Source organism: Acanthochromis polyacanthus, chromosome 7 (genome assembly GCF_021347895.1).
Source record: "Acanthochromis polyacanthus isolate Apoly-LR-REF ecotype Palm Island chromosome 7, KAUST_Apoly_ChrSc, whole genome shotgun sequence".
Lineage (NCBI taxonomy): Eukaryota > Metazoa > Chordata > Actinopteri > Pomacentridae > Acanthochromis > Acanthochromis polyacanthus.
The window spans coordinates 14133906-14160340 of NC_067119.1; the positions used below are offsets into that span (position 1 = coordinate 14133906).

A 26435-nucleotide genomic window follows, 5' to 3' on the forward strand; every position below is an offset into this window, starting at 1 on the left:
GAGGCAGAGAGGGAGCGCTGGGCTTTCTGGAATGACTTCAAATATCTATTCTTGTCATTCTGTATGGATCTGACTGTTTGATCTGGCAGCTGCGGAGGTATGTGTGTGAAAGAGAGAGAGATTCACTGAAAACCGAACGAATGCGCCCTACGATTAGATAAAATAAGGTGGATGGGAGTGGGTGATTAAGAATGACTTTGCTGCAGGCTAATCACATCCGTTTATCATTCTTTAAAAAAAAAGAAAGACTCGAGTGACGAAAATGCTATCAATTCAGCCGGCAGTGAAGTGTGATTGTGGTATTGTGTTGCGCCGATCGGAAGCGCAAACATATCTGTGAGGAGAAGCCGGCAGAGAAACATGTCTGTGCGTGTACGTCTACGCATGTTTACATTAGCCCTTTTTCAATTAACATCTTTGACTGTCCAAAGAGTCTGTTGCAATGGCAGAAACATTGTTCCTGACTCTAAACAGAGCAGTTTTAACATGTCGCTTCTCTCGCGCCGTCGACACATGTCCAGTTTAATGCGCACGCTGAGACATCACTTCACCATCAAGGCCTTAAACCAGCCACCAACAACCAGATCCATCCAATTAGCGAAGCAAAGGTCAGGACTAATCGATGCTACTGCACGGGGGATAAAGAGGATGTGGGCGGTGAGAACAAGGTAGGAGAGAAGGTCTAACAGAACTAATAGCACTAATACAATCAGAATCAGCATTAAAGATTTTTAATCCTGATTTCCAACTCCACAACCTTTATTCTAAACATCAAAGGGGCTGGATGAGGGGGAAACACTGCGAGGAATGAATGTGACCGACTGTGCTTTAATGTTTCATTACCTTGGTAACTGGAAGGGATGTCTATCGAGAAGAAAGAACGAAATCAATTCAGGTTAAAACCTTGAGTCATTAATAAACCCGTCTTTATACATGTGGGAGGAGTTTTCATTTCCTTGAGAGGGGATGATTGACTGACTAGATGAGGAGGTGTGGCTGAAGTTAAAGAGCAGCTTCTAGTTTTTATTGATTGCCTATACAGAGCATGAGGGATACTTACCATTCAGAGCCACAAAGTGTAATCTGGAAGAAAAAAAGCAGAGACATGAGGAGAAACCTGTTACTGCTTGCAGTAAAGGGAGCTTATGCTTTAACCATGATCAAAAGCCATGACTTTTGAAGTAATTCAGAATCGACCGGCTGCTCGATACTCCCCCAACTTCTAATCAGAGGTGATCTATATTGGCTTCTACAGCTAATGAAGGTTCAACACGACGGGTTCCCTTGACTAAACATACTGATGAAACCGAAGGGAAGATGCCACGCCGTTATTTACGCTGAGTAAACATTCAAAATTGAGATGAAATGGACTAAAACGGGGAGATTTAATGTCAACTTGTTTTGAAGTTTCTTTTGCAAGCTGAGCAGATCAGCGAATATCAACAGGGTATCATATTTGACAAATCCAAACAGTTATCAATGACATGACAAGATCAAATATACAGTCTCCATATGCGATGGTCCCTGTGTTGAGGGAAAGAGACCTTTCAAGACCTTTGGGGCAGACTTGGTTGAGAGCCCTGTCTTGTTTTATGTTTTCAAATGAGCCTTGTGACTGCCCACAAGTAAAATCCCCTCCCTGTGTGGTGCTGAATGTTTGTGTTGTGTTTCGGAGCGACTTGCAAGAAGGGACCCAGTCTTTGCCCAACGGGACACAACACTCTATTGACCGGGGGACCAGAGAAACAGCGGGAGAAGGACAGAAGAGGACAAGAGCCGAAAGGGACAGATGGATGGAAGAGGCTGAAAGAGAGGATTGTGAGGGCGGAACAGACGGGGGGGAGAAAAAGGTGACGGCAGCGAAGAAGGAAACGGAGGGCTGAGAGAAGAGAGAGACGGAGTTAACAGAGAAGAGAGGAATGGTGGTGGTGGTGGTGGGGGTATGGAATAGAGGAGGAAAGATAAGAGTGAAGAGGGCCTGCTTACTTTGGCAGTCTCCCAGGCCATCTGTGTTACCATGCTCCACGTCCTGCTCAAAGGCTGATCTGCGGGGAACAGAGACATCATGGTCAGCAGCGGAAAACAGGCCAGGCCATGCAGGCTCACCACACCTAACAAAGTAACAAAGCTATAGGAAGCCACTACAAAAAACACCACCAAACACTGAAAATCCTATGCTAGCACACGGTGAGAGCTGTAGAAAGTCTGATGCTGGATCGAAATCAAAGAACACCTAGCAGGTGCCCTGGAGGCCTAAAATCATGCATGAAGCACGCAGGGCAGGCGAGGAAATCCATAGCTGGCCTGGGAATCACTGGCAGTAGTGCGGGATAAAAATAGATTTGCTTTATTTGTCAGTGATAAAAACTGTTTTCTTATGTTGTGTAGCTAAAAAAAAAAAAAAAAAAAAAGCATTTTGTCTGCCTATTTGCTTCCCTGCAAGGATTAGGATATGATACCCCCCCCCCCCCCAAGCTTGCAAATTAAATGTGAAGCAGCTAAGGTCAAGGGTTTAGTTCTTAAGATGACCTGGATGAATGAGAACCTTCACAGACATGTGAAGCAGCTAGTTAGCTTAGCACAAACACGGGTAAACAGTCACACAAAAAGTCAGGATCGGTTGCTTGGCAACCATCTGAGACTCTAGACGACTCCGTTCATAAATTGTCTCATTGTCATTCATTATTTCTGTAAGTATTAAATGTGTAACAGGTAGGCAGAGATGTCACTCTCTGCCTACCTCTATCTACCGAGCAAGTTCCATCATCCTGTCTGTCCTCTAGTCTTTATGCTAAACTAAACTAACCTGCTCATGCTTTCTTCCTGAAAATTTTGTTGTACAGACATGACAGTGGTATCAATCATCTTATGTAACTCTGTGCAAGAAAGCAAAAATAAATAAATATATAAAAAATATATCCCAATTTGATGTTTTCTTGAGAACTTCACTTTCTTCAATCTTTTCTTCTTTGAAGCAGTATCTGACTTCATCTAGGTTCAGTAGAGACATGAGTAGTTATAATCACATGGGCTTGGACCGGAGCAGCGAGGGGTAACCATGCTTGAGGGCCATCATATGACACAGAGGGAGAGAGTTTTTGGAGATGTTATTTTCTGATGCAATCTGCACCGAGACCTGTTTTCTCCCTGAAAGACCACCAAGCAGCCAGTAAGGAGATCTGTGAAACAGAGCGGACCAACTGTCAACCAGGATCACAGTCACGCATGACAGCTTTTCACAGTCCTCCTCATCTCCCCCCCTGTACAGTCCTCCCCCTCCTGCCTGTCCGCCCGCCTCTCATCCTCCTCACCCTCCACTGGTCACAATTATGGCATGAAGAAGAGTGATTTTCCAAAACAGCATCACCCACCCCTTGTGCCCTGATCGGATTTGAAAATGTGAACCTGACAAGAGCAGGAGATTTTAGGAGGGAGATACAATTGGATTTCTGTTGATCTGAAACCAAAGTCAACGCTGCTACAGTATGTATGTTTGGAGATTCATTCTTTCATTTAAATAGTCACCTTTCCGCCCTCCAGTTTTACAGAACGTTAATTGGAACGAGATGGTGAATTTCTCCCTCTTGATAACCATTTCCCCTTCAAAATAAAGCGCACAACAACAAGAGCAGCATCGTCGTTTTATATCTGGGGGGGTACAGTTAATCGGCTTATCTGATTTGCTTATCGTATGCAGTCATAATCACAAAGCAGACGCAGAGTTGCACAACTGAACCTGTCTAAGCACAAACGCAGTCGAAGCACTCCCGCTATCTGAAGGATTTTCCTCACAGACATCGTCACCTCCTCCCACTGAGCAATGAAAGGCTGTTCGGCTCCTTTGACAGGAAACCAAAACACAGGCAACCTTGTGGTCATGGCTTCCTATATAGGTTGATAATTACATTACGGCTGTGGTGAGACTGTTTTGATACAAAGATTACAAGGTTTAAATCCCATTGGATTTGAGATTAATTAACAGTGAGCGGTCACACTACAGATGCGGTGTTTGGGCCTTTCTTGGCACGTGTGAAAGTGATTGAACCACAGTGTGAACCCTCACTTAAAGGGCTCAGGTCCCACAGTGGCTGTATTATAGCAACACAAGTGCAGCCTGCTCGAATGTGACACTACAGACAGCTTAGCTCAGGGTTAAGGTCCCACTGCTACCCCATAATACATATTTAAATCAGATTCAAGCTGCACTGTAACATAACTGGAGGCATCCAAGGCCCTCATTTTGAATCATCTTGCACATCTTGCATCAGATGTGATTATTATGTGAGATGTGTGGTTGCATAGGGGGTACTTGGCTGCTGAAATGCAGGTCAGGCATAATAGCATTAATTATTCATAACTGTAGTGAATGGGTAACAAGGGACCTAGTATAGTGTTCATGCAGTGTAAAGTCAGTCTGCACAATGTCTCCTCAAAGTCGCCCATTCATTTGATTCATGGCTTTGTTTGAAAAAGGAAAAGGCAGCTCACCAGGCAACAAGCCAGAACATGGGCGCATTTCATCCTCCAGAGAAAAGTCATGGTTTGAGACAATGGCTTGAATTACTAACCAGCACCTACTAATATGCTGATTGTCAGAGAAACCCAATTGTGTACCCAGTTTACACAATATCAGCCACTCAGAATCATGTACGCAATTACATGCATGAACACGGGGTGACTGGGGACCATATTGCAGGAGACCAGAGTACAAGCTGTTTATAGGCAGTAGGTATAAGAGGCATAACTCCACATGGGAAAGCTGGCACGCAAGCATCAGGGCCAGATGGAAGAAGAAAGAAAGGGAGGCTTGCAAGAGAGAAAGAATATGTCAGAGGAAAGATAGAAAAAGAAAGATGGATAAAAATAGACACAGACAGGGATGGACATATGCAGGTAAGAAAATGCAGAGATGGAGCTACAGCAATTAATGAGAAAAAGTATGAAAGGAAGGCTGATGTTTGGAAAGGAAAAGTGTCTCCTCTGCAGAGACCTGTTTATATGAGCAAACAACTAAATATTTTCCCCTCCCTAATTTCATCTCTCCTCCGGTCCGGTCGGGTAAATGTTTTGAATAGCTCACCACAGACCAGCAGATCCTACCAGACCTAATCTCCTCCCTCCCTCTCTCTCACTTAGAAATATTGTACAGTAAAGAAGCGAGGTCATCTGCCCCCTTAATGCCTCTGTGTCGGCTCCTGCTCCAAAGTGGAAACTCAATCAGAGCAGCCCACCGCTTCGGCTTTGCAGAATAATAATAGAATGGGCAGCGAGTGTGTGTGTGTGTGTTTTTTTTTCAGCTACGCAAGTTTTGTGTGCACATGGGGCCACGTGTGCCTTTGGTGCACTGGTATGTCAGACCAATCATTCTGCAGCGGGGGGATCAAATTCGTTCACCGTCAAATAGCCAGTGGAACGCTGGTCCTTTTGTTATGACTTCATCTGTAAAATGTTTTTTCCCACCGCAAAACTCCACATGCTGTTTGTTCAGAAAGCATAATCTGTTTCTGTGTCATAACTACAGCCACAAATTATAGTTACTGCAAACCATCAAGCTTTCCCAAGCGCAGCGTACCCAACCCCGAGCCTGGGGCAAACAACACTTTCCTTCTATTCATTCTTCCAATAGCCCCTTAAGCGAGAGGAAATTGCACTAACGCACTATGAAATTAGGAAGATCACAGATACGACAAACTGAGAGGGGACTGGCAACAGTTATCATAATTAAAGGTGGAATGAATAATATAAATGCAACACTTTTGTATTTAGCTATAGGTGTAGTGTGGGATAATGTAGTCGATATTGGCTTTAAATAATGCAAAATCATATTTCATGTTTTTTCCGTCAGTTTTCACAAGGATCAAAATACTGGGAAAGCCTTGAGCCTCAGCTGCTGTTAGTGTAGGAAGAAATAGGCTGTTAGAGGTAGAAGCCAGAATTGAAGCAGAACTGCAGCAAAAGAGAACCTGTATTTATCCACAAATCAATCTGCAGCCCCAAAAGTAAACTAATACAAACTGCTAAGAAAAAAGTATTTTAAGCTGTACAACTGAATGTTTTTAAGTAAAATTGTGTCCTGGTAGTTTTACAGTAGCTGACTGGTGGCTCGCTCAGTTTTTCTGACAGAAATCGGATCATTTCAAACTAATTTAAGCTGCTTTTTAATTTCAGAGAGCTGCATCGTGAAAATATTAAAATATTCCCTCCCAGTGTTTACTTACTTGGTGTTGCCGACCACCTGCCTGCAGGCCCCTTCTGATACCCAACCACAGTACGGGTCTCTGGAGGCTATACAGGACCTGCAGGACAATTACACACACCATGAGCCTCACACTATATTGTACACCGAAATACTGTTTTCCACTTGGTTGGTAATTGTTACACTGTTTACGTAGAAAGGATCGGCATCAAACTTACTTCTTGCATCGTCCGTGCCTTTCACAGCGCGACAGTGGCACTTTAACCACACAGGAAGTGAAGGCGACCCACAGAGCATGGCTCTTGCTGTCTATCTGCATACCGACAATGCGCTTGTCTTCCACACCATCAATACTGCACCTAGAGGAGGCAAGAGTCAAGGATAAAACATTGAATATTACGTCTTTCTTTCAACTACTGGGTAATTTGAGTCCAGAAGAAAGCTGAAGCCACAAAATGAGATGCACCAGTTCAATTAAGGGAAAAAAAATAGGGAGATTAAGATGTAGCAGGGAGGCAAACTGTGAGGTCAGGGGAGAAGAGAGATAATACTGTGCTTGAGACCACAGGGTCATCAATGGAATGAGAGATAAAGAGAGATAAAGAAAGGAGTGATACAGATACAACAGATAAACAGACAGATGGGCTTGCTGAGCAGTCAGCAATAACTCTGCACTTAACTGTAAAATCCACTAACCCAAACCCCTCCTACTTCACAATTCCTCCATCCCTGCTAGTCTTCTTTGTCTCCGCCGCCCCACAAGAGCACACTCTAATCCCTTTGGGCGTGTCAAGCATCTTTCTATCCCTTCTCTCCCTCCATTCCCCTCTCCATCCCGCCATCCAGCTCCTGGGATTTAATCTCCCCCTTCGCAGAGCTCTGGTCCTGCATTAACGCTCTCAATTAGGGCTTAGAGTCCATCTACACTGGGTAATGCACGACAAGCGGGCCTAACGCTGATCCGACCAGCCAGCCAGCCAGCCAGCCAGCCATGCAGGCAGGGAGGCAAGCCGGCAAAGTCGCTTACTGTACACGAGTAAAGCCAGATGGCTAGCAGCCGACGGATGCTCGGCCTCAGCCATCAAGACAGAGCGGAGTAGAGGAGCGAAATAAAGCGGGAGAGTAGCGAGGTTCTGCCCTCCGTCCCCTACACGCGGCTCATCAGATGGTTGCAGCATGTTGGATAACAAACGGCGGTAACCTTGAAAGCCCTCCCATCAAGTCCTGACTCCTCTTCTTCTTCTCGGCTGTCTAACACAATAATGTGTTCTCCACTCTGCTTCTTCACCACTCTTCTCTCTCCCTTCTGTATTTGTGCTGCCATTCATTCCCTCTCATCCATTACCGTGCAACTAAATATTTGCTTTGGCAGTGTCCTACTCTGGCTGTTTTTTTCCCCTTATACTTCAAATACACAACAATACTCAGTTCGGCCCTGTGTACCAGGTTCACGCACACACATGCATACATGCACCAACAGACGTGTAATGTATTAGTGAGAGGTCCCAGGCTGGCTCTGAAGACAAACACAGACCTCGGCGTGAGTGTGTGTGTGCGTTTCCTTTAATCAGCCAGCGTTTTGGAGGAGCTGGGCTCTGCTGTGGTCAGGAACCACAGCGCTACATTATCCAGAGCCGTAGGGTCTATGTCTTTAATTTAGTAGCTGTGGTTGGGCAGAATGTAACCTGATAAAACTCTTTTAAATGATAGAGTAGCCATCTGGTTGGCTGGCTTTACTATGCAGCTTGGGTCAGGGGAGCTGACTGGTCGTGATGGAGCTGGTGGGTTGGTGGGTTGGCTGAGTCGGTGGATGGTGGAAACATGCAAAATTAAACACATTCTCCCTCTATAGCGCACACAAATGCAATAACCTTTTCTTCGTTTGTAGCAACTGTATCCATGTGTTTCTCCGTTTCTATCCATCTCTCTTACACATTCACATGTATACCCAGAGTTACATACTTGTCAGGGTTGTAGACGTTGAGCTCCTCTAAAAACAGGCTGTCGTTGAGGAAACCATTATTCATTTTGGCCAAGAACTTGAGGATGATGCCTTTCTCAGATCCCAGGAACACCACTGTGTGGTTCTTGTTGGGACCGGCCTCGCTGTCCACCACGATGCGCGTCAGACGATACCTGGAGCAATGAAGTAAAATAAATCAACCAGTCAATTAATTAGTCAGTTTGCCCACCAACAGAGGAGCAGGTTTGCCGGTTGGAGGAGCAACAGATGGTGGTGAACATCACCAGCAGGGATTCAATGCAAATATTTTTGAACTCCATCCCAATACTGTTCATGCAAACACTAAGCAAGATTATATTTGCAACGATAAAAACACACCACGGCAACTAGTAAAATAAATAAATAAGGACAAGAAAATAGGTGAAAGTAATTTCCAAGATAATAATTACATAATCAATCAATCAATTTATGTGCCTTCCATCGTGCACATCAGTTGTCTACAGCAGACTAAGGAACAGCAGGAGGCTTTTATTAATCTGAATAATTGATTGTTGTTTCATTAGAATCAGATTGCCACAGGGCATGTCAGGTAGTTCCTAAAAGAAAAACATAAAAAAAAAGTTCCCAGGCAACAGACAGGAAACACTTCCTTCTTTTCTAATTGACAGCTGCTGATCTCACATTTTGGCTCAGCACCAGCTGGACGTGCATAAAGCTCCAATGATACCAAGCAGATTCAGGTTAGCAGATTAGACACCTGCCAGTCAGTGAGTTTTGGAGTGTTGTCCTGTTGTGCTTGCGGGTGTTGGACTAAAAAATGCAGATGGATCAAAGAACACGAACAGGTTTTTAAAAAAATAAAATATGCCTTGAAGCTATTTATTGTTCATCTGATTTCATTGTGCTGCAGATCCTGGTATCTGTCTCTCTATTAGTTTCAGGGCCAATAAATTGATCAAAAAAAGGTATCTGTTTGCATATCAGTGTGTATTATGCAATTGCTTGTTTTCACTATTTTTTAATTGAAGGCGCTGGGATTTAAAGATTAAAGATAAGAGCTTGTCTGGAAATCCAGGAAGTCCACTTTTACTCTCATTAATGTTTACTGAATATTCTCTGTGGGAAGGCGGTTGAGAAGCAATGCGCCAGTAAAACAGCTCCAAAAAAGCATTCCTCTGCAGGTGATGACAATAAATGTAGCCCGACTGGAGCACAGTTTTATACCATGAGCCCATTCAAAAACAAGGTCACATCCTCTTATCCTCTTCACCACTTCTGTTTTCCTAAAACGTCTCTTAAAATGCACCGTGTCACTGCCTTTATCCAATCAATATTAACAACAATCCGAAGGTCTGATGTGGGTTTGATCTCTTCAATCATAACAGGAGCTCCAAGGACTGTGTCAATGGGATTTGATCTCCGCGAAATAATGCAATCTCCAAGAATCATACATTCACTGCCTTCTCTATTCAAGATAATAAAAATCACAAGAGGGGATTTCTTAGAGTGTCTACCCCCTCTGAGTGATTCATTGTGGCCAGCTGAGGTCTCTGCCACACAGCACAGCAAGTGTCGAGACAGAAACGCTTTTTAAAATTGGATGAAAGAAGCTCTTGCTAGATATTGGGGTGTCCTCTCTGAGGTGTAACAAGGATCAAACCCTATTACTCATTTCATTTCCCAATGACTTCAGCTCCACTATAGTATTCCACACACATCATAAAGGACCTCATACTCCTCTTCCTCCCTATGTGCCTTCATGATGCTTTTTGAGCTTACATAATACTTTTAACTACTTCCTTTGACTTGAATGCAAAGCTCTGCTCACTGTGCTGACATTACAAATCATATTAAACAGTCTGATTGCCGATTATGTAAAGACAGAAACACCGTGTCATTCATAATGTAGTCATATGATGTAGCACGCTAATGAACGGAGAGAATCACAGGGAATAACCTTGATGTGCGCTGTTCGTGTTCTAAGCTAGTATGTAGGTCAGACCTCAGCAAAGTAGCAGAAAGATGTGATACGATGCAAAGAAACTTGCAAAACCTATGAAGAATTCTTTAGCAGCTGATCTTTAAAGTGATCTTACCGCCGCTGAGGCTTGTCAGGGACTTGGCAAAGCTCTCCTAACCTTAAATCTTGAGCAGCTGCAAATCGGAACCAGGTCCAGAATTAAACTCGATTTTCTACTTTTTTCACCAAATGCACCGTCAGCTTGTTTTGCCCTGCCGAGGAGATGGCGGTGTGCTGTCGCATTCCCCCAGAGGCTGGCTGAAATGTCTGTGTGTAGTGTAAGTAAAAGCCAGGCAGACCTTTATGATCAAACGGCATCAGCCACAGTGCACTGGCTTTTGGGAAATGGCCTCAACTGCAGAAACTCAAGAGAGAAGCCAACCACAGAACAAAAAAAAATACTTTTTCCTCCAGTATCCTCACTTTGAAATATCCCCCCAAGGATTTAAACAAGCAAAGGGATGAACTCATCTTTTTAATAGAGGATCCACACGTGTATGCATGTAACTAACACATATCAGCATGAAGATATACATCACTGAGTGTTCAGACTATGTACTACGCCTTCCTCACATCACTACTCAGTCACTTGGGGAGGATGATAGTATAGCGTAGATTGGTGTTTCCTTTAGTATAAGGAAAATAGGTCAGCAGCGGGTTTGCGATGGAGTACTACTGTCTTTTAATGAGCCTGACTCTCAGAGCAGCACTTCATGTAATTATTGTCCTGGGCTGAAGAGGCTCATAGACGACGGCGGCCTTTAGAGTGTGTAATACTCACCGAACCATGGTCTTGAGAAACCAGGGCCTGTTAGCGATGGAGGGCACGGCCTCATCCATCAGAGGATGCATCTTGATGAAGTTGAGTGTGTCGTCGGGGAACTCATTGGATACCTTGTACCTCTCCATGGATGGAGTGCCGGCACAGCTCCCAGGCCTGCAAATGGAGAGCAGTGGGGGAGGGAGGGAGGTGATGAGGGGGAGGGATGATGGCAGGGAGAAAAAAATGGTTAGAAGAAAGAGAAGAAAAAACACAAATGAAAAACCACCGCATTTACTGGAGGGAGAACGAGCTATTTTTCATGGTGAAAGCTCCAACAGAAGACAGAAAGTTCAACTTCCCTAAAATCAATGAGAGCGCAACTTTAAATGGCTAAAAAAAAAACAGGCTTAGGCTGAATAGGAGGACACAAGATGTCTTCTTTTCACTGGGTTTGATGAGATGCACTGAAACTTTCTATCTGTCTGATCCTTTTATAGGGAGTTGGTGAGCTTCTTGTAAAAGAGAAGCAGCTTTTGATAGCATATCCCCTTTACAGGCATCTCACCTCTGAGAGCTTGTAAAACCCCTTTACTGCGTGGTCTTTGATACCCTGCCACAGCACGTAATCCACACCAGGTCCTAGAAATATTAGCCAGCTGGACACTGAATGTCCAACACTGTCAACATGTAAGAACCAAACCTTATACAAGATATATTTGTGTGCACTCAAGAGGAATGTAAAATCTTCTTTATGGTAATTTTCTGGAAGGTAGAGATGCGAAAGCAAGAGTGCAGGGAATTTAATAATGAAGAACAGGCATTCTGTGCATCCCTAAACACATCTATATCACGTCTTTATCACATCATTGTGCAGGATGGGAGTGAACTGCAACTCTGTAAGAGAAAGTGAAGCGCTACAGTGTGAAATCTAGAGTGAAAACGGCTTGGAAGGTGATATTTTTTTAACTATGCAAGGCTGAAATTTTTCGGATCTTAAATGAAGTATGGACAACAGATTTAAGATGAATTCAAGCCAGCAGCTGCTCATGTTAAGTTAACCTCCAAACTGATACCGTTAAATTAGGTGTAAGCGTCTGCAACGCCATTATTCACTGTAAAAAACATATATAAAAAAGAAGAAAAAAGCAGTAATGGTCTACATTTATGTCTGCGCACATATGGAGAGCTGAACGGAAACAGACATCTCTTAAATACGAAAATCTGTAAATGATTCAGAATGAGTGTCTACCACATGGAGGAACAGTCTGCTAGGGGGCCAGACCTAAGTGGCATTGTTACAACTCTCCGTCTGTTTGCCTGCAGATAAAAGGTCTGAACACACCAGAGGATGGAAACGAAATCCATCACATCAATTACTGCAGAAACAACGGCGAGGATATCTGATCACTGCGGCGTCTGACCTTGTTGAACATAAACAAGCAATTACATGCTAATTGAGGTAAGTGGGTAAACTCACATATATATATACACTCATTCACACAATGCATTGAGATGTATGCACTAAATGGTTGTGAGGAGCCGCCTCCTCAGACATATGGGAATTTAAAAAACAACACACGCAGGGTACCAACAATAATCGTAGCCCAGATCTCTGAAGTAAATCAGCTTTTTTTTTTTCTGGGGGATAGGCGAGTAGCTCTTAGCGCACTAATTAGTGAACAATAGATGGTAGATTGATCAGGTTGGTACATTTGTGGAATTAGCCAGCCATCTGTAAAATGATCTCATGCTTCGTTTGTTGATACTCGTGCAGCTGTGTGTGGGGGAGAGTTGAGGTAATGGGTTACAAGTGCGACTGATAAAAAGGGTGGCATCTATGCCAGTGCTGGTGTGCGTACAGTGCGTATGTGTGTGTGTGTGTGTGTGTGTGTGTGTGTGTGTGTGTGTGTGTGTGTGTGTGTGTGTGTGTGTGAGACACAGGACGTGTAATCCTGAAAAAAGGTGGGAATTTAATTTTAAAAAATGTATGAAACATGAGTTAAAATATAAGGTATTAACACATTATGATTCAGCAAGGCTTATGAATTGATTAGGGGGCCGCGTATCTTATGTGTGAAACAGCCGGGAGTGAGAAGAAAGAAAGGAAATGAGCAACTCTGTCTCCATCTATATATATATATATATATATATATATATATGTGCGACTGTGTTAAATCCCACGAGTGCCTGTGTCTGTCTATGTATGCGTGTGCACAGTGGTTAATTAACTGCTGTCGTACCTCGGCTTTGGAACCTTCTCTTCGGGAAAAGGCGTCCAGGTGGAGTCTGGGGATTTCTGCTCTTTGAAACGCCCCGTGAACGTGTTGGCCACCTCCGCCATGTCGTAGGCACACACAGCTGAACCTGGAATACTGCCACAACACACACACAAAAACTAAATAAACAGTCCTCTTGACTGAACATATCAAAGAAGAACCTTGCCAATTCTGGACTATCACCAAAAGACAGAAAAATGGATTTACAGTCCGCTTTCAGAAGGGTTAAATCCCTTGAGGACGGCTTATTTTAGCTGTTGCGTGTTTACACTGAGGGGTACAGTCAAATTTTGAATACTGTCAAGGTTTCAGCAGGCTGCAAAAAGAAGAGGTACCGAGTTATTTATGCTCATTTACCTGATTTATACAAACAGACACATTTAAGGGTAAAAAGCAGGGTTTGCAAGCAACTATTCCTACTATTCTGTACTCCTTCAGCACTGCATATATTGATGTATATACTGCACTTATGTTACATTTACTAATCTATGAGTTACAGTGTCTGAGGTTCATGACATTTCCTCTGTCCCCTGTTCCAGACTGGGTTTCCCCAAAAGCCTCGAGGCATCAAAATTCATCATAAGTTCACTGTTAGGATCAAAATGTAGACAACAGATTATCTTATTATTGCTTTTCATTTTAAGGGGAAAAACACCCCCCTTGTGACAGTCGTGAAGCCACTAATGTCTGTGTGGAATCAATGCATAGCAAATTATTGAGTCACTTTTCTGCTTTCCGAAATAAAAATTAAGAGCTGTTTACAAAGAGAGAAATCTTTTTCCCTCTCTCAGCTGGCTGGATTTTCTTGCTGTTGCATCATGGGTTAAGCCCATCATGTAGCCACTGGGGAGACAGCGTACACAAGGGCAGTATTATAGAGAGCAAGGTCAGAGAGTTGTTAATTCTTGGCTTAGTGACTAAATTACAGTAATTGTCCTCTGTATCAGATATGTACAGAAAGTTAGACAGTCATATGCCTGTTTATCTCAGGCTGCTAACAAGGTGAACAAGTCAGCCAGTTAGCGAGTGACTCGGCCACGCAGCGACCCAGCCAGACATCCAGACAGACAATTGAACAACACAAATCCCAAATGCTGCCTACAGTCTAATGGGTTCCCTCTAATTTCACCCCAACGATGAAATGGAAAATTAATGCAAGGATCAAAACCAGCGCTTATAGAAAATTTCAGAGGCACTGCTTCATTGGGTTTTAATGTCCATTAACCATGCTCAATTGCGTTGTCACAAGCAATTGTCTTATCTGCTAAAAAAGCAGCCATAAAATGGAAAATTACAATATGTGCGAGCTATCAGCCAAGCTCTATGGCTTTGTGGTAATTTTCAATTTAGATAAAAACTCCCACGGTCTGTGAATATGAAAGCAGTTCCGAATATGAATTGTAAAAGGGAAAAACTAAGATTAAACACCTGCATGTCAAAAGGGCAGCAAAAGTGTTTTGACAGAAGATGTAAATGTTGACCCAGTAGGCTCAAAAATTACACGTCGCTAAGAGGCGCACGCTTCCAGTGTTAACAAAGGTCACACTGTCACAATGTTGATGAATTGAGGGCCTTTTAAAAAGTATCTCAAACTGAGAAGGATAATCAGAATAATAAATGGAAAGTGCAAAAAAGCTGTTGACACACGTGACCTTATTTGAGATGAGAGGAAATACAGAATAAAATGGCCTTAGTCAACATGGTTTGATGTTGATGTTTAAATTGCTTAAAATACTGATTTAGTTTTCCATTCTTTACCTGTTGTAAGGAGTGGAGAAAGTTGCCATGACGACATCTCTGCCATTGATGTGAATGACGTCGGTTACTGCCTGCAGGATGTTGAAGTAGAAATGGGAGTCGCCAGGGATGGAGCAGTTCATCCGAGACTTGAGAAACGAGGTCCACTGCTTCTCCAGGACACGAGGCGAGCCTCCTCGGTCGTTCTTACAAACCCTCGCCACCCGAGGAAACACCACCTGGACAAGAAACACACAGCTGTGAGGTTACTTTTGAGTATTTCGAGTTTTTACAACACCACTCACTCGTCCCCTAATTTGGCATTACACTCATGTAGCATTGTCACATTCTTTACTGGCAGGTGAAAAGGGGGGTCGTAATTGATGCTGCAGAGCCAGAGATATATAAAGGGTGTGATCCAGTTCACATAATACCATACTACATAGTACGACAGAACAAGATTTAGTGTGTCCTAATAATAGTATGTCAAATGCAGTATGCCACGAATACCAGCATGTTCTACTAAATCGGGTTGCATATTGCAGCATGCAAGTCAGCATGCTTTACTGTGATACATATATGAGCAAGACAGTCAAAGTTTAAGGTTCAATGTTAGGATGAAGTAGTACGTCCCAGTTATATACATTCAACACTTCGTAAGGGCAGCTGTAGCACATACTGAAAGTAAAAGTATGTGATTAGAAATGCAGCAACACTTGAGACAACTTCTCATATTTCCCCTCTGGAGCCAAAAAAGGCTCCACACTACTTTTTTATACTCACATACATAGTAGTAGTCCTTAAAAACAATCAACAGGTGTGTACAATTGATGGGGTTGCCCTTTAAGGCCAGATGTTAATTTAATAAAACTGATTAACAAGTTGGTGGCTTTATAATCAAATTAATTAGACATAGAATGATGGCATAAGCTGCCATTAACACGGCATTTTCCTGCCCTTTTGCCATCTGTGTGTTACCGTTTTCAAAATCCCCTTTGCTACGGGAATCAACAACAACCGTGGAGCTAGCAACCTACACACTAAAAATGGTATGTTTTGAAGATTTGGATCACACAGTCATGCAGGCCGGCTTCTTTCTTTCCATGAATTAGCCATTTTTTCTAACAATGTGGACAAATGTTCTACCAAAACAAGTACGCATGATACTCCATCGCAGGACCCATCCAAGCTGAACTTTCCAGGCCTGAAAAATGAAGCCAACGCTCAAGTGCAAAAAACTGCAGCTCATCAGAGACATCCCTATTAAAAGGAACAACTTTACAGCACTAATAAACATGCTTAGAGGGTGGTACAAAAATCTCTATGGCTAATTCACAGTTCATGACAACTGAATTCTTATATAACCACCCCTTTAAGATTGCATTAAGGCTTGAAATTATTCATAATTAAGGGCACAGTCACTTTCAGTGATGCGTAGGTTTTATTTTTTATTTAACCTTTATTTATACAGATAATCTCACTGAGGGGTCTCATTCCGAATAGAGACCTGTCCTTAAATAACAAAACAAAACAGTCACTGACAAGCAACACTAAGGGACCTGTACGGAACAATATAAAACTGAGCTACAGACAGACAGGTTAATGACAAAAACAAGTACTAAAAGATGATATTTCTATACTATTTAAAAGACATCTCAGAAGTAACGTCACAGATCAGTCCCTGACTCAGAGACGGTGGTAAGGGCCACCTTAGCTCCACTCATGTTTGACCTCTCCGCTTATTTTTGGACTAGCCAGGAGTTGGGTAGAATCAGACACTGCAAAGATGGCAACAGCTTTAAAACGGTTCTTCAGTGTGTCTATTAGTGACATAATAGAGGGTTCATCCACCTTTATGGACAGTCGACAGTTGCTACATCCTGGGCCTGGTGATTCCCAAGAGGTTTGTGATTAGTTAAAAAAATGATAAAAACAAGTCAGAGTGTTTTCCCTCCAATAGCTGAATTATAATGGGTCCAGCCAGACCATTCTATAGCGTCGGTACAATGCCACCCATGTGAGTTTTGTGAAGAAGAACTCATTTTTTATTTGACTTTCTCACCTTCTCTAGTTGTTGAGGATTATCTTATAAAATATGACTATTAACAGAACTGGAGATGGAAGTCCAAGGGCCATGATTTCCTTTGTACTGAACTATCTTTTGTGACGAGTTTTCATATTATTATTTGTGTCAGAAATTCAGAAAGCATTGATGATACATTAATTAGCTGTTTTCAAGCATTTCATCATTTAATGATCTTTCTCAACAGATATAATATATTTTTAAACAAACATGCTTGAGAAGTCCACAAAGCACTCAGACAAAAAAAATGGAAAATTGAACATCTACGTTTCTACAAAACCGGGGCAAACTCCATCTTTTTAGGAAGGCGGTCCTGATGATGACGACATTGTTTTCTCAACTGCTGTTGCCAAAGCCATGAATGAACTTTCACAGGGTAAGAGGCTTTAGCATCGGCATCCCTGCAGTCCTCGCTATAGACCCTGCTTGACTGACAGAAATCCGTAGGAGACACCACAGCGTCATAATGCAGTGTTTCATCACTTCATGGCAAATTAAAGACAGAGGAGTAAATTGATGTGTTTGATACGCTGTTAAAAAGTCAGCACCTGGCAACGCAGAGTTTAAACCATACAGCTTCAAATAGGAGCCAGCGCTGTAATTACAACTCTGCCACAGGATCACGTAGCCAGTATTGTAATTAGCTGTTGTTACACTATACTTAACAGCTATAAATCCAAACCTGACCCGAAATTGACAGTGTGAATGGGAGCAAACATGCACTTAAAACAGATCCCTAAACACACACCCACAGACAACCCCACACACACACGCCCTCACCCATGCATACGCCTCAATCCTCCACTTCCCTATTGACCCATATACAAATATGAGCCCAGAAAATGCACCAATTCCAGCAAAGAAAAACACACATTTACGCTAAGACCTACACAGGCCTATTCAGTGAGATTTGAGATTACAGAAAATGTATTAAGTAGATCAGGTGAGACTGTCAAGTGGAATTATTTCAGCTTTACAATTTGGAGTTTAGTTTCACATTTCCAGACGGGCTTATCAGTGTGTTACAACTGGATATACATACACACACACAAATGGTGCGAATATACACACATATACAGATCAATTACACCGAGCAAATACCTTACTCGAGGCTTGTTAATTCACTTGAGTAATGAAATATTTATCCTTTGGTGTTTTCCAGATAACAATGTAACAACCCAATATTAATGCTAAAGCAAACACAAACCTTCCACAGTGGATTTATCAGTTTGCCATAAAGCACAGACAACTGTTTACATTGTCACTGAGGGCCATTGTACTGTGTAACAATGCAGAGATATCATTCACTGAATGTTAAACGGCTCTCTGCGCCATCAGTTCAGCCACCACACGCATAATTAGACTGACGTTGCTTTCAAAGCACCCAGCAGATTGAGAGGCCTGATCTGTATTCGTCTGCTCTCTTTCTCACCTTCTCTCATGTGTTTTCTTTCATTTATCCTGCAAAATACAAGCCGAGCAATTCATTTCCATAATGCATTATCTTCTACCTGGTGTCCAATTAAACTTTCTCAGGGCAGGGTCCAAAACTGAATCGGGGAGATTAATAGAAAAATTTCTATCCCTCTGGTGCAATACCTGAGGAAAGCCTGTTTCTTCCTCAGCCTTTCCATTTCCACTTCGTCTCATTTCTCAGAGACACTTGGGTGGAATTCCTCTTGGGAAACATTGAGACGATAGGTCAAACGGGTGCGCTGTGGGATGTATGCGGACGTGCAATTCGAGTGATATATTTAGACTTCAAAATGGAATCTATTTTAGGTCCTGTATCCTGCCCAGTATTTTGGCTGTTGCTGAAAAATGTTTTCGGCACTTTACAGCTCCTGAAAGCCTCCTTCCAGTTATGTGATACGCCCATATCCTGTTAGTTTCCTCAGGCACTTCCCGATTCTCCTGGTAAATAGGAAGTCACCTCTGATTAGAGTTCAAACAATAGCAGAAGAGTCGGGTGTGTGCTTACCTTTCCCATCGTGTTGTACTCCATCGCAATTTCGCGAAAGAAGAAGTAGATGAAGTCCCCATAATCGACAGCCTGGACGAAATAGGGCTCTGCAGGAGGAAAGAAAATATGAGTCAAAGTGACGTTTTGCCATGACAAAACAGTTCTGACACCATATTTCACAGTAAACAGCCGGAATATCTGTCATATTATGCAGAAAAGCACCGACTGTGAGCCTTGAGAGCCTCAATCTATCATCCATCATATCAGCGAAACTATTTGCATGCAGGAAAAGACGGATCACTCTATTGAGTTTTGACAGACCGGACTAGTGCTTGTTTCTCCCCGGGGCAGAGCAATTTCTACTCTACCAGGGCAGGTTGGCAAAATGATTGCATTAAACAGAGCGTGTAGCATTAACATAAGTGCTCCTGCTCTTCATACTTTCATTCATTCACAGAGGCACAGAGACACGTTTGCGCAGAAATAATAAATCACAGAAAACATAAACTTGTGGTCAAGCGTGCATGTCCAAAGTGTAGTTTGTTTTCGAACTTGTCAGACAGTGTGGTGCTTTCCAACCACAGGGACTTTGTTTGTGTGTCCCCCACTCACCTTTCAGCCATTTGGAGTCGTGTTTGACAGTGCGCAGAGTCGGGCTGTCTCCAAGGCTACGATAGATGACCGCATCGATCGCGAGAAAGTCTGTTACGGTGGCCGAGTACAGCTTGCCATCTGGAGAAGGGAACACAGAGACAGAAAGAGCAATAAGGAGGAAAGATGGAGACAAAGAGGGGAAAAGAATGAAGAGAGAAAGGCATAATGGAAGAGAAAAAGGTGAAGAGAATCAAGTTAAATCAAGAAGAGAAACACATAAAGCCACCATAAAGCCGCTTGGAGATTCCTGCTCTCTGTGGCTGGGTACACAAACATGTTTCAGATGGCTCAGACCTGGAAAATGAATGAATCACACAAACCAGAGGGACTCTTTGATGGACAACAAACAGGCTGTACACACACTTAAACATGCTGCACATTTGTAATTGCCCAATCTTGCAAACAGTCTTCAAAAGCGCAAACACTGAAGCCTGCACTCACATACCGTCTTAGAAACCCACAGTTGCACGCCAGCGTGCACATACATACACACATATGCATCATAAACACAATTCACCAGCAGAATGACCTCAGCCTGCCGTGGCTTAGAACCACAGTGGAAACTCAAACTACATAATTGAAAGGATAGCAGTCAGAGGAACCCTCTTGATTACTCAGTGCTTCCAGCTCCTTCCAAGAAGCTCTGCTACACATTAACTGGTCAAGCTAGGCATTTACTCTCGTCTTCTGCTTTGAACTGGCAGGGACAGCTCATCAATACCGCCATAAATCGGTTCACAGCAAATGCGAATGGGAACTGGATTTCTTTAGCAGCCTGTGGGTCCGTTGCATCAGAAGAATCGCACCCCGCCAACGGAAAACTGACTCATTCCTGTCCCATCCATTTCTGACTTATTTTGAATCTTAGGCATTTCGAAGGAAAGTGAATGAGAGACAAAGAGGATCATAGAAAAGTACAATAAAAGCCAGAGACAGACGTCTCTGTTTTTTGTATTTGTACCATAGTACTATTGATGTTTTTCCAAAGGGCTCTATTATAAGAAGTGAATTCCTGACACTGAGCAAATGTAGCCCCCAGTTTGATGATTTGCTCTAGTGCATGCAACATAGATTGGCTTTCGTTCTGACATGTTGTCAGAGTACTGTCATTAGAATAAACCGCAGGGTATTAAGAACAATATTAAATACAACCGCAACTAATCCCTTATCCAAATACACTCAACTTTCCCATCTAGCTCAGACATGTTCCAGTGTTTAATAGCTGCAGATAGGAGAAAATCTGAGAATAATGTTTTTTGTCTCATGGCAGTCAGCGAACAGTAGAACTATCACACATACATAATCTACTTTCATCTCATGGAAACTTGTGTTTCTCTAATGCAAAACCACAGGACAGAAGCTGAAATGAAAATCACAGTGATGATAAATGCAAAAAGATAATCGTCAGTTCCACGCGCAGAGGTTTGTTTAATCTTACCGGCAAAGAGGGCGACGTTGGCGTGCTTGGCATCATATGGACAGCGTGCCATCCCACTGATCTCCTCTCCCAGAGCCTCCAGGGTGTCCATCTGGGGTCACAAAGAGGGGGAAAGGTCGAGAAAGGGTCAAAACAATGTGTTGTCTGGTGTCAAACAAAACAATGGGCTTGAAATAAAACATAGGAAGTGTCGGTTCCCAGTTGGACGTAAAGATCTAAAGGGGAAAACGAGACGTGTTCAAATGTCGAAACAATGGCAATCTGAGGGAACTGCTAAAAAAAAAAAAATGTGTGTAAGTTGAGAAATATGGTGTGTATAGCCCCATAAAGCTGTGCTCCCCAGCCAAGGAATGTGTCCATCTAACTCTGACCTAAACTAATATCCCGTGGATGCCACTCTGGTGTCCTACTGAGGGCTGTCAAAGCAGCCCATCTGGGAGTATCTGGGAGACTACCATGAAGAGAGACAGAAAAAAAACAGACATTTTCCACAGAAACATGTTTCACAGTATGGGTGAATGTGGTTTGCTTCCCCCTGCCATCTTTTATCCTTCAATTGTACTGGTGTTAAAGAAGAGTTTTAACAACCCTCAAGACAGATCCTCAGCCCATTTACTGCAGTGCTTCCCCCAGCCCTGATTTCTAAAGTCTGTGTTCTTGCTGTGAAGAGGTGAAAAAAATAAAAATGGGGAAAAATGGGTGAGCACACAGCCCTGAGCAAGGGAACGTGAGAAATTTTTACTAAACCACAGTAGTTTTTAAATAGTAGATAACATCACAGTCATTATTTTGCAGCTTCAACTTTGTCTTATGCTAAGAGCCTTTCCTTGGGCAAAATTTGTTTCCTAATTTAGTACACTTCAGGAGACTTTTACATTTTAATTCTGCACATGGACAATCTAAAAAGTTGTGTTTTCTTTGCCCAGTTTTAATATTCAGTCTTGTTTGTCTGTGCTCTTTGGAGTCATTGTCTGCTGATAAGAAACACCCAATTTCGTTGTATGCCCGTATACAATGACAATAAAGGCTTTCTATTCTACCAGTTTAGATTGCAGTGCAACAATCTGTGTGCATTGGAATTTAGACAAGTTTTTCTCGTTTTGTGCCCAGTTTAGCTGCAGCAGTGCATGGCAGAGGATCAGATGTGGGTGAAAGGTCAGTATCATCCCGCCATGGGTAGGCTTGTCTTCCCCAGCAGGCCTCAGGATGCTCTTTTAACCTGGCTGCAGACCAGCGATACATGCAAATACGCACGCGCAAGAAGAGAAGAAAAGCCATATTGCGGTGACCAGAGGCTGAGGTCAGGGAAGATTACTATACACACAGTTTGCCAATGGAGAGTACAACACACGGTCATTTTTCTTCTCTATCTCTGCTTCTATCCGTCTCATACTCTACTTCCTCACTTTCTCCCTTTCTCTTGACAAAGAGACTCGTAGCTTGCCAAGGCAGCAAACTGCTTACGCCGCCCTTTCTGGTCTCTAAACAGGTCATTTTGTTTTCTATTCCTGTCTCGGCGGAAACGGTTATCATCTGCCCACTAAAAAGGTCACACACACGCCGGCGCAATGCTGGAAAAGCTTGCCAGAGAAATTGTTGAGGCTGATTTGGCAGGGAAAATTACAAGTGACCTTTTACAACAAACACAGAACCACCAGCAGCAGTGCATTTCTCCATTTGTCATTCCTTCTGTTTCATCAGGAAATTACAGGAGGATAATATATGGAGGGAAGCTGGACATATATTGTTATTAGATGTGGGGGGGGAAGACTTTAATTACAGATTAGGCTGAGTTAATCATAAGAGACGTGAGTAGCTGAAGGTCAGGTGCGTCCACTGAATCAGAGCGTCTGAGCGCACTGAGTGACACGGGAACTTGGTTAAGCTTGAAACGTCAGCAGCTTCTGTGTCATCTACCTAACACAAACTCTGACACATCACAAACATGCGCTCGCATATCTCCCTCGCTGCAGCAGCTTCCCCCACCCTTCCATCTCCGCAGTTGATTTCACCAAGGTAGTGACCTCTGTCTACTGGGCTTGGCTGGCTGTCACTAATCCATTCCTGCCATTTGAACAGAGGAAGACACTCCCAGCCCTGCTGCAGATATACGTACCACTCCAATCTCCTGTCAAGTTGACATGTGCAGGAGAAACAACAGCCCCGAGCTCCCTTCCATGCCATTAGCCTTGTCTCAACCAATAGCCAGTATTTAAAAAAAAAAAACAATACGTGTCCGTAAAACTGCCAGGCTAAGCCACAACATTTTAAACATTACCATAAAGAAATCTGATGTTTAAACAGCCAGATGGGTTTCTTTGTTTACCTTGTTTACCAGGAAAATGTTATTATGCTGTCAACTCCGTGAGCTGCACAAAACAACGAAGTGCTCCAGCTTTGTAGGACCACAATTCAAAGTAATAGGAAGGGAACAGTAGCACTGTCACACTTTGTCAGGCCTGCCTGAACAGCACACAGTTCTGTAGGGATTTAGTGCAGCTCAGCACGCGAATGTACAGTAACCTTGGCTCGGAGTGATGCGTATCTACATGAATTAATTACTAGAACAGCTCATTGGTGTTTTCCATAGGCGATATGCTAATTAATTAGACAAACACAATGTAGATTCAAAACATGCCCATCAGGACTGTTATAATTGGTACAGCTTCAGTATTCATGGTAAGGGACAAGTTCTGATGCCGTGCCTCGGTATTTTTTATTTTTTTTGGTTTTGTTTTATGAGGACTCTTTTATGAGCTTTATTTATCATTGCTGAGGGATTTACAAATCTTACTGAGGACAAACATAGGGTAAACCGAGCCAGCATCCCACTTATTAACCATTGACTCAGAACAGCTTCCTTGAATATTATGGACGTGTTTATTTTATAGGATAAGTGCAGTAAAGGGCATATTTACTGAGGCCTATGCTTGTGAAACTCAGTGGTTTCCACGTAATAAACGGTTTAAGAATTTGATGATTTTCTTCTAATTGTTGACAGACCGACTCCACTGGTTCTGGCGTTCTGACAAATGTTTACATCTGCAACCCAGAGTTTGCAGCTGGGATCAGTCCCAGCACTTTTTTTTTGCATGCAATCCACCTGCAACAACCTTCTCCATCTATAAAGGTCAAGTGCACGAGTTCACACCTGGGCCAGAAGCGGTTGTGTAAACCAAAACAAGGACATATCTCCCTGGGAGATTAATAGTCATGGCCCATTTCTCTGCAACCTGTTTCTGAGCAGTGAGAGGATGAAACCTTTCCCTGACCACCTTTTACACCAGAGCAAGAAACTGAAGTCTTTGCAGCTGGTGAAAGAAATATGATTTTAACCGACAGGAGGAGAGCCTCATTTATCAGAACCTTCACTTTGGAAAACGACTGATCTCTTCACACAAGAATGGTGAAAAAAATATTGCACAAACATGACAAAAATGCAGCTAAATGTGTGCCCTCACTGATGCACAGTTCTTAATTATTTACCTCATAGAATATACTGTCTTGTCAAGGATGTATTTTGACCTCATGTCATTACAAAAAATCCCTCTGTGCGCAAGAATCATTTCAAATGCAAAGACTTGGCAAAGATGAAATTTCCCAGTACACCTCAGTCCACCAGTATGAAGAGGAGGACGCATCACCTGGGAGTCGCTGCCTCCAGGACTCCCCACTGATTTCCCCCCGCTTCACTCGGCAACAGGCGATGAAACTGACTCCAGTCATATATCAGCCCAGCTGGATGGGGTGTTTATTATTACAACACAGCGAGGGAGTGACAGAGGGAGAAAGCAACAGAGGGAAAGATGGCAGAGTGGTGGGAGCAATGGAGGGGGAGAGGAATTAAGGCTGGCAGGGGGAGGAGAGAGGAGAGGAGAGGTGGGGGGGGGATGAATAGAGGAAAACAGAGGGAGTTGGGTGCTGTGTGGTGCCGCGGGAGGACTATGCTGCCAAGGTGCCTGTCTGTGTTTTCTCTATATGCCTGCATTTGTGTGTCACACTGTCTGTTTGTGTAGCGCTGCCGCCACAAACACAGATAGGAAGAAGCAGCTAATGAAGAGAGAAAATTGACTGATAGGTTTGTTCAGAGAGAGGTAAAAAAAAATAAAGAGGTGACCAGAAAGGGAAGGTGTTAGAACAGAACATGGGATGTTGCTGGTTTGGTCAGGCACCCTCTTTGCCCCCTCTGACTCCCTCCCTCTGTCCTCCTTCCACCTCTACTCCCCTTCCTTTCCTCCCATTTGCCCTCGCAGCATTGTTGATTAATGTGGGATGAGGCTGGCCCCAAAACAGAAGCTCTTTTCAGCCCTGTCACGCTGGGGAGATGGAGAGGCAAACTGTGGCCAAGGTGGATTTAACCACAAACACACACACTACACTACACACACTTTTGCCCATGCAGTGTGGATGAGCCCAGCACGCCATCAAAGGCCTGGTATCTGCCCAGAGGGTCTGCCAGTCTGCCAGCAGTACAGTGTATGTGTGTGACTGATGCTTTTATAGAAATGTGTGTGTTGTAAGGTTGCCTGTTTGCACAGTTGTCAGTGTTTGGATGAATGCATACCCACTTTTTGCCTATACAAGTGCCCAGGCATTTGTGTTTGCTTTTTTGTGTGAATGTCATCTTTTTTTTTTCTCTCTCTTTTTGCACCTTTATCTATAATCTGATTTTAGTGACATTTCAATTAATTCTTGACTAAAACAGCCATTTTATTCAACTCAATAATTACAGTTTAGTTAGTAGAATAATTTCTTAAGGGAAAGACCGATTACAGGCACATCAGCCGACTCAAGGACTAGTTCGACTGAGATAATGTGAACAAATATTTTAATGAACACTGTTTTATTTTTCACACAATGAATGAATCAAATAGATTATTGCATCCATTCGATTTTTCTATCTTACACAAGCGTTTCATGTGTGCACATGTGTGGCCATTTCACCAAACCTCGCTGTGTTTTACAACACTCCGCCTCTCTAGCAGACTCGCAGCAATATCAGTGCAGCAACAGCTACAACACAAACCTTGAAACCATAACCGGAGGCGCGATAAAAGCTAACCACGCCTGATAAATGCGGAGACATAAATTCCACTTTCCCTGCAGGAAGACTCATTGAATTGAAAGGACGTTCACTCTGTGTGCTTAGCATGCTGAACCACAAAGGCAACGGAGCGGAGATGTCTTGTTTTTCTGGTAAACAGATCTAGTGAACCAAAGCAGGAGAGTTTTCCCCACAGGCCACCTAGATAACATCTCCATGTGCTGTGACCATCCTAACAAACCAAACAATAACATCCTCCAGGACAGAACTGCTGCTGTGTTTCTCCGTCTTTGTGTCC

At 43.0% G+C, this 26435-nt stretch overlaps 1 protein-coding gene across 1 annotated transcript in view; it reads right to left on the bottom strand.

The window, feature by feature from the left end:
- Positions 1 to 26435, bottom strand: part of sema6a (sema domain, transmembrane domain (TM), and cytoplasmic domain, (semaphorin) 6A) — a 105296-nt gene that overhangs the window by 17500 nt on the left and 61361 nt on the right. The window contains 12 exon segments of the mRNA XM_051950477.1: positions 844 to 864; positions 1061 to 1083; positions 1983 to 2045; positions 6219 to 6296; positions 6415 to 6555; positions 8159 to 8332; positions 10961 to 11116; positions 13183 to 13314; positions 14977 to 15194; positions 19020 to 19108; positions 19614 to 19733; positions 21094 to 21184. Coding sequence (XP_051806437.1) covers positions 844 to 864; positions 1061 to 1083; positions 1983 to 2045; positions 6219 to 6296; positions 6415 to 6555; positions 8159 to 8332; positions 10961 to 11116; positions 13183 to 13314; positions 14977 to 15194; positions 19020 to 19108; positions 19614 to 19733; positions 21094 to 21184 — 1306 coding nt within the window.